Source organism: Falco cherrug, chromosome Z, assembly GCF_023634085.1.
Source record: "Falco cherrug isolate bFalChe1 chromosome Z, bFalChe1.pri, whole genome shotgun sequence".
NCBI classification, from domain to species: Eukaryota; Metazoa; Chordata; class Aves; order Falconiformes; family Falconidae; genus Falco; species Falco cherrug.
In genome coordinates, this window is record NC_073720.1 from 50889118 (window position 1) to 50903171 (window position 14054).

A 14054-nucleotide genomic window follows, 5' to 3' on the forward strand; every position below is an offset into this window, starting at 1 on the left:
TTTTAAAAAAATTATCATTTATTTTAAAAAATCTGTGTACTGGATTTATATAGTGTTTACGGGAAGGTAATTACTGGCAATTAATGCATGAACTAAGCCTCTGGTTTCAGAGGGCTATGACATTTTAAAATCTTGATAAAATTATGGAGCTTATGGGAACAATTGCTTAAACTGGTTTCTTGTAAGAACTGGTTTCTGATTTTGTATTTTGTATAATGGCTCTTCTATGCTGACATTCACAGGAAGAGGCTACACCAGGCCTTTCATCAGTCTGCATGTTCTTGTTTGTTCATTCAAGCCTCATTTAAAGGCTTGAATATCATTCAGGAGCTGAATGTCACACAATGACTGAAGATTTGGTGTGGCAGAGAATGAGAAATAAATCCAAGTTACAACTCCCTTTTCCAGCAGAGCAAAGCACAGGACTATTGTGAATTTATTGGGCATTTAAATTAACTACATGGGGCACCTGGCAAGGAAGCTGCACACAACTAGTTTTAGGCAGATAACCTAGAAGCCTTAGGTTTCTGCATGGTAAGAGACAGAGTAAACACCTCTCTGTCCACTGTGAATATATTAAGAAACCTGGTTTTCAGCATAAATGATTGAAGTTAGCTGGTGCGACACCCCAGACATGCATACATCCAAATAACTCCCAATAATAAATGAGCAGTTGTGCTTGTGTGGACTGAAGAAAACGCTGGTGAGGACATAAAGATTTGGCCTAGAGCCACCTAAATCTTTATGGGTGCAGGAACTGGATCACAGGAACTATTTTGAATATTTGTCTTGAACAACAGGATTTATTTTCTATGCCCTAGAGTTCTCTCATCCTTCTGTATCATGCCACCATATTCAGTTTGCCTGCCAATTTCATGGTTTCTTTTGGCAGCTGCTGTTCCCATATTAGCCGTTATGTTTGAGATGAATTCAAATCATCTGCAGTTGTAAAATCATGAATTTAAAATGAAAGCTTTTGGTTTTCCAGCAATATCACAGGTTATGGACACTTTAGTATCCTCACAGAATCTTTTTGGATGTTTTTGACAGCATCAGTGACTGCCTGAACAGATTTTTACCTGAACTGAGTAAAAGGCACTTAATTGCATTCTTTTTTTCATTCTGCCATGAGTCCAGAAAGTTTTCAGCTAAAGTACCTAGAAAATGCCTAGATAATCACATGTGATTATACTAATACTTTGATTAATATTATGACAGTTCTTGCAACATACATTTCCCATTACTTTCTATTGATCTAAAATGCAAACTTTATAAGAATTCATTACTTCTGTCTGTAGCATGAAGGTGGGCAATGGCTAGATTACTTTTTGAGCTCAGAGTGATTATAGGCAGGAAAATGAGAGCCACAGAAAAAGTCTTAGTTTTCATCGAGCTATTTAATGTATTTCCTTCAATTTTAAGGGAATGAAGGGGAAAGGATTCATTTACTTCCACAGTCTGGCTAGTCACCTGTTCATTATGGCCACAAAAATAGTTTCTTACAGTAGTTCCAAGCCATTCATTACAGTAATAATCAGTACTTCTAAAGAGCATTTTTTCCATCCCATTAATGCAGCTGAACTGCTGAGCTTTGTATATTAGCAACTGCCACACTAACTGGGAAATTAATTACTTTTTTCACTGAAGCAAACTGACATAAAATGCTTCACATAGTAATAGCCTGCCCATGGGAAGCTACAGCAGAGTTTAGTCATAATGCCAGATTGTGGTAGTGGTTTGTTCATGTGCTATACCTAATAGTAACTTCTGAAAATGGGACTCAAGGTAATATTTTTCAGAAGTAACATCAAAGAATCTATTCCTCCATCACTCTGCTTATATTTTCCTTGTGATATATTTCCATTTTTCCTTACTGGCTTAATACAGGTTAGTTTTCTAAGATTCAGTATAGTAGGGAGTCCAACCAGTATCAGAGAAATTTGGTGACGCAGCATCTGTGAAGAATACCTGTTCCTGCATACATGTTAAGATCAATATGGATATTAATGTAAAGTGCTTATACAGCCATAGATCTCTTTGATGGTTCTTTTAAAAACCCTTAGTAAAAGACTCGGGAGGGGTTGTACTGCAGGTATAATTTTTGAGGTTTATTAGAATACACTTTCAGAATTTATTAAATTACAATTAACTCTGCAAGTTACTTTAGCAAGGAAGCTTATATCTTCTGTCAGTATTTGCAGAATAAAATTAAAATACAGTTTTAAATAATAGATATGAAAAATTAAAGGTCTATTAATGTATTACTTTTCTTACTCTGTCTGTTGTCTATGTAGATGCAGGATATGCAGCCTGGTACTGTTTTAGCTGCAGAATTTTATAGGCACTTAATGTTTATGTTAAGTACTCTCATCTTAACGTTTTTGATACTTATAAAAAGAACTCAATTTTAACAAAATAAATCTCACAGTTTTATAGTCATAACAATATATCTTAAATTATGGAACTGAGCAGGAAAAAAAATTAAATAACATATCAAGAATGCCTGTGGAAGACTAGTAAATACAAATCTGAATATATAAATATAATCATAGGTCTCTCGCTGCTAATAACTAGCTATAGTTTCAGTTCAGGAACAAAGTCAATCAGCATGAAAAAAGCCCACCTTTAATGACATGGAATCCCCAATATACAAATTTTTAACAATTCATTTCTGGATGTTTTATGTTTAGAGAAAAATATTTTCCTTTTCAGAAATATATGTTTTCCTCTGTTTCAGCCTGAAAGTTTTTATTTGATGTTTATATTATAAATATGACAAAGAACAGAGAATGGGATTTGGAAAGGAAAGTGCATACCAGTGAAACACTCCAATTTGAAAGAGTTGGTGGAACCTTCAGGCTTCTTTGTCTCTTGCATGCCTTATTGGAGGAGCACTTCCTGCTGAAGTTAAATAAATAAATAAATTAACAATCTTTCTTTACCAAGGAATTCATAGCCAGTGGCATTATGGTGAACCTTTTCTCCGTTAATTTACAGATATTAATGAGTGTAATGAGGATCCCAATACCTGTCTCTTTGGCTCTTGTACAAACACTCCAGGAGGTTTTCAGTGCATCTGTCCTACAGGTTTTGTGCTGTCTGATAATGGACGGAGATGTTTTGGTAAGTTAATGATTAAGGAATGTAATAATTTATTCTGACACATAACAGATACTCTCTAGAATGAGTAAAAAGGAACCTCTGCAGGTCCTTCCAAACTGTGTCCTTATGAGTGCTGGAAAGTGCTTTCAAAATAGTATGAAAAACAAAGACCTTATATTACTCCTTTCAGGGCTAGACAGTTAAGATCTAACCAGGAAGGAAGTTAGCTACAAGTAACTGTATTTTCTTTTTTAGATACTCGCCAGAGCTTCTGTTTCACTAACTTTGAGAATGGGAAATGCTCAGTGCCAAAGGCTTTCAACACCACAAAGGCAAAGTGTTGCTGCAGCAAAATGCCAGGAGAAGGATGGGGTGATCCTTGTGAGCTCTGTCCAAAGGAAGAAGAAGGTACACATCAAGATTTAAAATAAAGCCTTTTTAGGTGGGAGAAAAGGAAAAGCACAATTGTGTTGTAACTTTTTGATCATTAGAGATCTTTTTGGCATTCTTTCTTAACAGGCTTTTCTAGAACCTTTTTCAGTTCAACAAAATTAATATAATTAAATAGATGAAACCACAGCAAAAGAAAAATACTGAGTTGTCAGTTGTGCTGTGTAGAGAGATGAACTAGTAGCCTCCATCTGTAGATCTAGTCTGCTTTAGGCAAAAAAAAAGAGCAAAATGGGATAATGCCAAGAATCCCTGAAGTAATCAACAGTTTTCAGTTCTTGGTTTTCTCCAAGTACAGAAAGGGGAAGGCACCAAGAACCACCACATTGAAGCTCAATGAGTTCTAGAGCTGCTTCCCTGACCTAGAGACAGTTTTACTTTTGTATCTGGCCAGACAGCATAAAGACTGTGATTTAAACAGTTGACAGTTATGAAAAGTGTGATATAGAAGATTTTGGGATGGCTTTAACTGTCTGTCATGGTTCTCTGTCTCTCACTCTCTTTTTTAAATAAACATACCTCTACAGCTGCTTTTCAGGATCTCTGTCCATATGGTCATGGAACCATTCCTGGAATTGATGATACACGTGAAGGTATGTATACTTTTGCCTGAGAATTTAAACAGAAAGTATTTGTACTTAAAACTAGACTTGGATATTATAGTATGTGATGACTAATTCCCCACAGCCCCAGGTGACAAGAGGCTGACCTCTAATAAATGTGGACCATTATGAAATGCGAGTTAAAAGATTATCTTTAAAATTGCGTGGCTAGAGACAAACAGAATAAGGTGCTTAGGTGTTTTTTTAAATGCTTTTTTAATGCTTTTTTAAAACCTGATACAGAAATGAATCAGCTAAGTGGTTGCCAATATCTTTCTGCTTTTTAGATGTTAATGAATGCCTTGAAAGCCCAGGGATTTGCGCAAATGGTCACTGCATCAATACTGATGGATCATTCCGCTGTGAGTGCCCCATGGGATACAACTTAGATTATACTGGAGTACACTGCATTGGTATGTATATATTTCATAAACTCTAAGAATATTAACACTGGAATTTAAAACACAATTTGAGATGTGTCCCACTTCTCTTCAGTTTGCATTTATTCATTATATACAGATACTGATGAATGTTCAATTGGCAACCCGTGTGGAAACGGTACGTGCACTAATGCGATTGGCAGTTTTGAGTGCAACTGCCATGAAGGATTTGAGCCAGGCCCAATGATGAATTGTGAAGGTAACCTGTCCTCTTTATTTTTTTTCCTTCAGTTTTTGTTCAGTCCTCAGTATTCAAATTATTTTATTAACCAGACCTGTGATGCTGTAATAGCTAGGAGGAAAACAAGTTTCTCTGCTTGAAATATGTCATTGAAAAAGAAGTCCTGAATTGACTTAAGCAGTATTTTTAGTTTATCACAGTATTTCCCAAACTGCATGTTGTGGTAAGTTACATTTTTCAGGTCCTTTTTGGAAAAGATGAAGGGAGTAACTGTTGAGACTAGAATATCCTCATAAATGGTATAACTAACCATGGCAAAAATGCCTGAATTGCATACCACTTGTCATAACTGAGGCAGAGCAGTTTTTATTTTTTTACCTGAAAAAAAAAAAAAAAATATTACCCTGAAGTCAGACCACTGGTCCATCTAGTCTGTTATTTCATCCTTTACAGTTGAAATACTATTTTAGGGTGAACTTTCTGCAGTTCACTCCTCTAATACAATAGCTAAGGATATAGGGAAAATACGATGTGAACTGGGGGTTGCCTCCCTGCAGAGTGGGTTTAGTATCGACTTACAGACCTGTTGTCTAAGAGTCTGTCCAGTACAGTCTTGAATCTGCTGATACCATCTGTCTGCACAGCCTCCTGTGGCAGCAAGATCCAGAATGTCACTACTGTCAGTACTTGGAGAAGTATTTTCATTCATCTGTTTTAAACTAATACCCTATTACTTTCATTAAGTACCTCTGATTTTTCATAGTGTGGGAGCAGTGTACAACCATTCTGCTTTCAGTGGATGATCAGTATCCTTCTTACAAATTTTGTACTTTTTGAATCACAATTATTTGCTTTTGGAAGCAAGATTTTTTTTAATTTTTTTGAGTTGGGAAAAAAGCTGACTACTCCCATCACACAAAAATACATTAAAAAATTATCATATAATAAAAATCTGAAATAGGCATGTCCCAACTTGTCATTTTAAGCTCAAGTAGTTCCATATTTATTATGCTATTATTTTTAAGCAAAGCTTTGTTCAGTTTTCTCTGGCTACTCAAAACCAAACATCCACAAGTTTTTGGTTTGCATTATTAATTTCTGATACTTTTTAGCTGATAAGAGAAGCGTAGGTGTTAGAAAACCTTCTTGGTGATTTTTTTAAAAACTTTGTGGAGAATAATTATTTTTTTCCTTTCTATTCAGATATAAACGAGTGTGCCCAGAATCCCTTGCTGTGTGCTTTTCGTTGTATCAATACTTATGGTTTCTATGAATGTACATGTCCAGTTGGCTATGAACTAAGGGAAGACCAAAAGATGTGCAAAGGTAATGACTTATGTATAAACTTCTCCCCAACTTCCATCAACCTATACTGGCTAAAGCATAATCCAAATATTTCTGTGCACCTTGCATTTATACTCTCAGTGGAATGTAGCAAACAGCCCAGCAGATGATAATTTACTCTTTCAGAACTCATGTAGAACCAGTATCTAGTGGTTTTACTATCAAGTATACCCCTTGATGGGGATCGTAAAGCCAAGAAGGTCACAATGGTGAAGTTCATTGTTAGCATGACAAGATGATACAGTTCATAAAGATTAAAATGACTGCAATTAAACATAGTTCTTCGATTTTTCTTCAGTGCTTGTTAGTTAGGGAAGTCCGTATGTCCTTTTTCTTGAGAAAGTGCTAATTGTTTTCAGTAACTGAAACTACTGGAAATAATACATACACTTTTTTTTCCAGATCTAGATGAGTGTGCTGAAGGACTCCATGACTGTGAATCAAGAGGCATGATGTGCAAAAATTTGATTGGTACCTTCATGTGCATTTGTCCTCCTGGAATGACCCATAGACCTGATGGAGAAGGCTGCACAGGTAAAGCTTAGAAAGAGGACATCTACTGAATACAAAGAAGCAAGCAAATGAAAAATCCTCTGTATATGAATATAGAAAAACAGAAAATAGCAATTCATAAAGCACACTCAGGACAGCTAATGATGTGCAACATCTTAAACTTTCTTTTTTTGTTTCAAGGTTTGACCTTATCTGACAGTAGTTCTAAATGACTAATAAGTATTTCAGAAGAAAACCTCTGGTTTTGTTTCTTTTGTTGTACAACAAAATCAGAAAGTTTTTCAAACGTGTTAGATTTAAAAAATTAAGTTGCCAGACAAAAGAGACCTCATTTGATGAGTAGGAAGCAAAATTATCATAAATAAAAAGTTATATTTCCTTTAGCATTAACACTGTTTATGAATAATGTGGCAGTTTCTTAAAGAGTTAAAACTGTAAGATTCTGAAACAGCATATAAAAGCCATGGAAAGCAAAAGATGTGGAAACTGCCATAGTTCAAAATAATTCTCCATCCTGTAAGCAAACAGTTTTCTTCCATCATTTTCTCAATTAGTTGAGGGGGAAATGGTAGCTACATTTTGGCAGATTGTACTTTCTTGTGGTACTTAAAAACCCCAAGAAATTCCAGAGTTCTTTGTGAACAGAAGTAGCTGAGGCTGTCATTGGCTCAGAGATTAAAAAAAAACCCAAAATCTAAACATTAATGTCAGTGAATGCTTTAAATGAAAATATTTTAAAACAATATTCCTTCAGGAAGAGAATGAGTACTGTCCTTTACAGAACTCTATGATTTTTTTCAGGGAAAATTATCTGTATTAACAAGAATTCTGCCATTTTTGCCATGTTGTGCTGCCTCTAAATCACCTGAGGTTTTTCTGAGGTTTTACTTTAGGCATCTATAAAGATGAATAATGGCTTACAGTATCTGTGCCATTACTAGGAAAGAAAATTCACAGACTATAAGCTGTTTGAGGGAAATTATATGCAGACTGAAATATGACTGATTAAGGAGAGGTCAAACTAGAGGTATTTAGAGACTCTTATTTAGTGATTACAAAGTGAAAATTTGTTACTCAAATTGTGCATGTATTCCAATTTTATTTAAATCTTACTTGCCAGGAAAAAGTTACAACTAGAGCTTCTGCTGCAAGTGTTTTCTGCTTCTAGTTATAAGTTCCACAGAACATGCAAGAATTAAAGCTTTCATCCTAGGATGTAGTGCATAAGGAATGGAATAGGATAGGTTTTTTTGGGAACACCCTTTCCAGGCTTAATTATTTGCTGATTTTCCTCCTCTTGCACATATTTAGCAAATATTACTGCAGAATAATTACTGCATTCTATGATTCTGATATATTTTCTTGTAATAATTTATTTGATTTTTTTATTATATTTTTGTAAAGATGAAAATGAATGCCGCACCAAGCCAGGTATCTGCGAAAATGGTCGTTGCATGAACATTATTGGGAGCTACCGATGTGAATGTAATGAAGGATTTCTGTCAAGTCCATCAGGCATTGAGTGTCTTGGTAAATGCCTCTTTCATATACATTTAATCTTGCATTGAAGTATAAAAGATGCAGAGTGTAAATTAGGCTTCTGAGTACCTGTCTTACGTGGACAGGCCAACAGTAAGGCCATATAACTCTCATGTTTACAGAAATCTAATAATGATTTTATTAATTAAACAATCATATGATATTAAATAATTACAGGAATGGGGAGCATCTTGAGAATGTCAGCTGAGTAGCAGTCAGGGGCCTCACATAGAAGTGTCTTATTTCCAAAGGACATTGAAGGATATATGGTGCTGAGCAACACTATCCAGGCAAAATACAGGTATTTGTAAAGAAGAATCAGTAATTAGTTACCTTAGATCAAAAACTAGGATGCAGAGCAAAATTGTTTGCACATTCAGAGTGCAATCTTAAGCACCACAATACTGCAGCTGGGCATCTGAATTTTCTGTACCTTTAATTCAGACAGAGATTATGAATGCAAAATACAAAAAACTGCAAGATGTATTAAAAAGTTTTGAGGCAGGCCTTCATTTCAAATGCTGATGAAGGGGGATATATTCATCAACCTCATATTTCCTTTTCAGTATGTTCAGTCTTGTCATTTGCACTACAGTATTAATTGTTCCCTTTTTAGAAATCAAAGAAAACTGCAAAATTTACCTTTTCATGGTCAATGTTTAAGTATATATCTATATAAAGTGTTTTACAATAATAAAACTCTATGAGTATTTATTAGTATTCTTGCATCAAAAATACCTGTATATTATGTACTTTGTATATTGTATATATGTATTTATTTTGTATATTATATATAACTTTCTAGGAGAACAGAAATCTGCTGAGTCTTGCAAATTACTGCAGCAAACATGCTGCCTCACACAACTGACTTTCACAAAATCACAGAAGCACAGAATGGTCAAGTTTGGAAGAAGATGATCTCTCTCTAGAGATGATCTAGCCCAACCCCCAGCTAAAGCAGGTTCACCTAGAGCAGGTCATGCAGGATCTTGTCCAGGCAGGTTTTGAATATGTCCAGAGAAGGAGACTCTACAATCTCTCTGGGCAGCCTGTTCCAGGGCTCTGTCACCCTCAAAGTAAAAAAGTTTTTCTTCATATTCAGATGAAACTTCCTGTATTTCAGTTAGTGCCCATTGCCCCTTGTGCTATCACTGGGCACCACTGAAAAGAGCCTGGCCTCGTCCTCCTGACACCTGCCCTGAAGATATTTGTAGACAGACATTGGTAAGATCCCCCCTCAGTCTTCCCTTCTCCAGGCTACACAGGCCCAGCTCTCTCAGCCTTTCCTCACAAGGGAGATGCTCCATCCCCTCATCATCTTCACAGCCCTCTGCTGGACCCTCTCCAGTAGCTCCCTGTCTCTCTTGACCTGGGGAGCCCAGCACTGGGCACAGCACTCCTGATGTGGCCTCACCAGGGTAGAGCAGAGGGGGAGGACAACCTAATGCACCCCAGGATCTCACTGGCCTTCTTGGCCACCAAGGCACACTGCTGGCTCCTGGGCAACTTGCTGTCCACCAGCACTCCCAAGTCCTCTGCAGAGCTGCCTTCCAGCAGGTCACCCCCAGCCTGTGCTGGTGCGTGGGGTTGTTGGTCCCCAGGTGCAGGACCCTACACTTGCCTTTGTGGAACTTCATGAGGTTCCTCTCCACCCAACTCTACAGCCTGTCAGTAAGGACAGATTTATTTGATGTAAACAGTTATGTTACCAAGCACGCAGAGTACATTCTGCCTAAAGCCAAAGTCTGCATTTTACCTGATTCGTGTAAGAAATGTACAGGTTCTATTCATAGTTGTGAAAGAGAAGGTCAGATGGGTGTTGATACATATACACGTGCTGAGGGATCTGAAGGATTTTAACTTTTTGCTTTAAGAGAAAAAAAAAAATTGATCATTTGAAAACGTGTCTTTCTAGACCATAGTTGGCAATGTCTCCATTTTAATTAACAAGACAGGTGACATAGACTATTTAGAATATATCTCTGCAGAATTTAGTTTCCATTAGTACTGGAAGCTGCCATCTCTGCTCTCCTCAGCTGCCAGTTTGAAGAAAACTTGTAGGAGCTTAATGACTCTGAGGTTTTGTTCCTCTTTTATGATTGACAGGTATTAACCTTACAAATTAAAGAAATAGAATTAGAAAGGGGCAGACCAACCCTAAGGCCATATAAATTATACTGGGTTTATTGCCCAACAAAAAATAGGAGTACCACTGAAAAAGTACTGAGTTTCATAGACACTTTTAAGTGCTAAGGGCTTTGTCATTTAAAACACATCAGTGTAATTACAGATGATCAAACATGATATTTTGGCCAGTAAAACAAACTTCTAACACCACTCCAACTTGTCAAGTGCAAGCCAAACATAGGCAGCCTAAGTGGAAGCTCAGTTTGGCCCTGTTTCACTATTAAGCAAGCTCAGCGGGTACACCCCAGGGGACAGCTTTCTTAGAAGTAAAACTCTTACCCAACCCGTGCAGGTACTGAACTTTAGGGGTGTCTGGAATACACTTGGAACAGCAGCAAATTATCAGAAGGCACAACAAATCTGAAAGTCTAAGTCAAAATAGACTTCACAGACTAGCTGCTAATAATCTAGTGCTTGCATGTGTTGACAGAACGCCAGAATAATACATCAGACGCTTAACAGATCAGATCTTTCTCTCCTACTCTGTCTTGATCTTTCCACTTCTTCCTTACAGATAATCGCCAAGGGTTTTGCTTTGCTGAAGTTTTACAGACAATGTGTCAGATGGCTTCAAGCAGCCGGAATCTTGTCACTAAATCTGAGTGCTGCTGTGATGGAAGCCGAGGCTGGGGTAACCAGTGTGAGCTCTGCCCGCTTCCCGGAACCACTCAATACAAGAAGCTCTGTCCACACGGACCAGGCTATACTACAGATGGAAGAGGTATTTGCAGGGGTAAAAAAAGGAACAAAAGGGGAAAAGAATATGCTCACATGTCTAAGAAAATGAAGAATTTTCTTTGAAGTTTCTTTGAAGAATGCCTGTGAAAAAAGTTTGCTTTTTCAAATGCTCTTGAGAGACCAGAAATTAAAAACACCTTTAAACAGTAGCTGCAACCAGAATACACAGAGCTCTGCAGAATTTTCAGGGCTGGGATCTAAAACAGGAGGTACTAACCAGTAACTAAAAGCTAGAAATGATCCCAAAGCTTTTGTATGCTGAGAAGTTGCATACATGGCAAAGGCAACAGCAGTTGTTCTAACAACAGTCCCAGTGAATGCTTTGCAGTTACTATTTCCACACAGAAGCAGAAGCGAACATACATTTTTACACTGTGGTGAAAAAATTTTGACATCATCTTATATGACATCATGTAAGAAACTTCTATGGGTTTTTTTTATTTATTTTGACCTCACAAAACTGTAACATGAGTACCTAATGAAATAGCAGGAAGGTCTTGATACAAAAAACCAATAATGGAAATCTGAAAGAAGTTTGACTTTGAATTCAGATCCATTTTTAAAGAGAAAGGGTAAAGTTCCTATGATAAGTGTGATGATGAGGAACTGTGAAAAAATAGAAGAGAAGAAAAAAGTCAAATTTAACACTAAAAAGTGACATATTTAATATCTTCTGTACAGATATTGATGAGTGTAAGGTCATGCCAAACCTATGTAGAAATGGACAGTGTATAAACACTATGGGCTCCTTCCGATGTTTTTGCAAAGTTGGCTATACCACTGACATAAGTGGCACATCTTGTATTGGTAAGATTCAGTATCTTAATAATCAGTTATTTTTTTATTGACATATCAACCTCTGTAAACCTTTGTATCGAAGCAGTTTTTTCTCTTTATCTCTTTTCCATCTTTTCTATCTTTCTTTTCCTAATATGCACTTCCATTTTGGTATTTCATTTTGGAAAACTGGGAAATAAGCTGTACTGGCAATATTCCTGCAGCAGAATAAGAACCGAAATATGTTTCAGTTGTGTAACCATTTTGACTGAGAAACCAGCTTATTACTTTGTGGTCTATATTTTCCCACTTCCCCGTTTGTTAACATTTATAAGTACACCATAGTATGCCCAAAAGTAAATACTTGGTCCTTAGATGAAAATACTAATGCTGCTGTCACTCTAGTATGTTACTCTTTCAAGATACTCAGTTTGTCACTGTAGTGACAACCCCATAGAAACTTCATAGCAACAAATCCACAGAGAAAAAAAAGGAACTCTGAAGAAATGTAAATTGGGAGCTTTTTCTACAAACATGTTTCTGTTAAATGTAGTGCTGTTTAGAAAACACCCTTCAAAGACAAAGAAATCAATAAAACAAATACTTAACATTTTCTCTCTGTAGATCTTGATGAGTGCTCCCAGTCTCCTAAACCATGCAATTTTATCTGCAAGAACTCAGAAGGGAGCTATCAGTGCTCATGTCCTCGAGGCTACATCCTTCAAGAAGATGGAAAGACATGTAAAGGTAAAGAAAGTTATACACAGTAATTTTTAATTTCGTTGCACCTTGACATAAAAGAAAGTAGTTTTGAAGTGTGATATTTTTATCAAGTTAGACTAAATGTACTTTTTTTTTGCTGACTTTTCTTAAGACAAAAGCATCTCTTACTTTCAGATCTTGACGAATGTCAAACCAAACAACACAATTGCCAGTTCCTCTGTGTCAACACCCTTGGAGGCTTCACATGCAAATGTCCACCTGGTTTTACACAACACCACACAGCTTGTATTGGTAGGAAAAACATCATTTTTTCTATAAGAACATTCTCAATTCTTACTTATTTCTTTCTCTCTTTATAAACAGTAACAATACACAGCAATAATGTCAGGAGTCCAGAAAAAAGACTTTGAAAAGCATTAATTATAGCTAAAGAAAAATCAGTCTCTCTGCCTTTTGTATTTTCTTGCTGAGTAAACAGCCGCACATCTTTAATACATGTTATTACATTCTAAGTATAACCACATGGAGACAAAGAGGTAAAGTATCAAAATCTGATTGTAAATGTAGTTAAACAAAAACAGACTGTATTTTTTTTAACAGATACAGATGTCTTTAGATCTTAGAGCATATGTATGAATGTTGCTAACTGAAACTATTTTATGCAGCTAATGCAGAAGTGTGGTATTTTTCACTGTCAGCAATTATATATCTGGTCCTTTGCACTTACAACTAAATTACAGCTTGCATTTCCAGTTTAATAATTACTTATAGCTTTGCATGAATCATCAGGTCACCTGACATTTACATGTGAAAAGCTACATTTTCAAAGTAAACTGTTGCACCTCTGTGGATTTTAACCCTTTAAGAAATGTTATCTGAATGTGTCTAAAATCATGCCACAAGGTACACCAAGCTTCTCTTCTTCTGCATTTTTAAGATAATAATGAATGTGGTTCTCAGCCATCACTCTGTGGATCAAAAGGAGTTTGCCAAAACACCCCTGGAAGTTTTACCTGTGAATGTCAAAGGGGATTTTCTCTGGATTCTACTGGATTAAACTGTGAAGGTAACTAGTGAATGTCAATTTCATTGTGGTGCAAATCCTTACTTCTGCATCTAGTGAATCTTGTGTTGTCAAAGAGGGATAAAACAGAGCACCAGCTGTAGAAAAAGTAAATACCAAATAGAAATAGGAATGTATATGAGTAACTTTAAGCATAATTGTATGTTAAGAACATACTGCCTGAGTAATTTTTACACAAATTAGGTTAAGAAGTTACTTTTTAGCTGAACTACTGAACAACGATTTCCAGGCTGCCATTTCAACTTCACATGGATTTATGCTTCTAAAAGTCTAGTTGTTTCTTCTTTTTCATTTTCATGCAGTCTAAACAGAATCTCTTTACAATTTTTTGTTTTAACTAGTTGTAATCCCCCACCTGAGGGATCTAAGATTGG

At 36.3% G+C, this 14054-nt stretch overlaps 1 protein-coding gene across 1 annotated transcript in view; it reads left to right on the forward strand.

Moving 5' to 3' along the window:
• FBN2 (fibrillin 2) overlaps positions 1-14054 on the forward strand; it is a 178786-nt gene that overhangs the window by 156286 nt on the left and 8446 nt on the right. Inside the window, exons 49-61 of the mRNA XM_055699766.1 lie at positions 2998-3123; positions 3358-3510; positions 4080-4145; positions 4442-4567; positions 4674-4793; positions 5979-6101; positions 6522-6653; positions 8037-8162; positions 10873-11079; positions 11778-11903; positions 12498-12620; positions 12771-12887; positions 13534-13662. Of these exons, the coding sequence (XP_055555741.1) occupies positions 2998-3123; positions 3358-3510; positions 4080-4145; positions 4442-4567; positions 4674-4793; positions 5979-6101; positions 6522-6653; positions 8037-8162; positions 10873-11079; positions 11778-11903; positions 12498-12620; positions 12771-12887; positions 13534-13662 (1674 nt within the window). The remainder of the gene's footprint in view (positions 1-2997; positions 3124-3357; positions 3511-4079; positions 4146-4441; positions 4568-4673; positions 4794-5978; positions 6102-6521; positions 6654-8036; positions 8163-10872; positions 11080-11777; positions 11904-12497; positions 12621-12770; positions 12888-13533; positions 13663-14054) is intronic.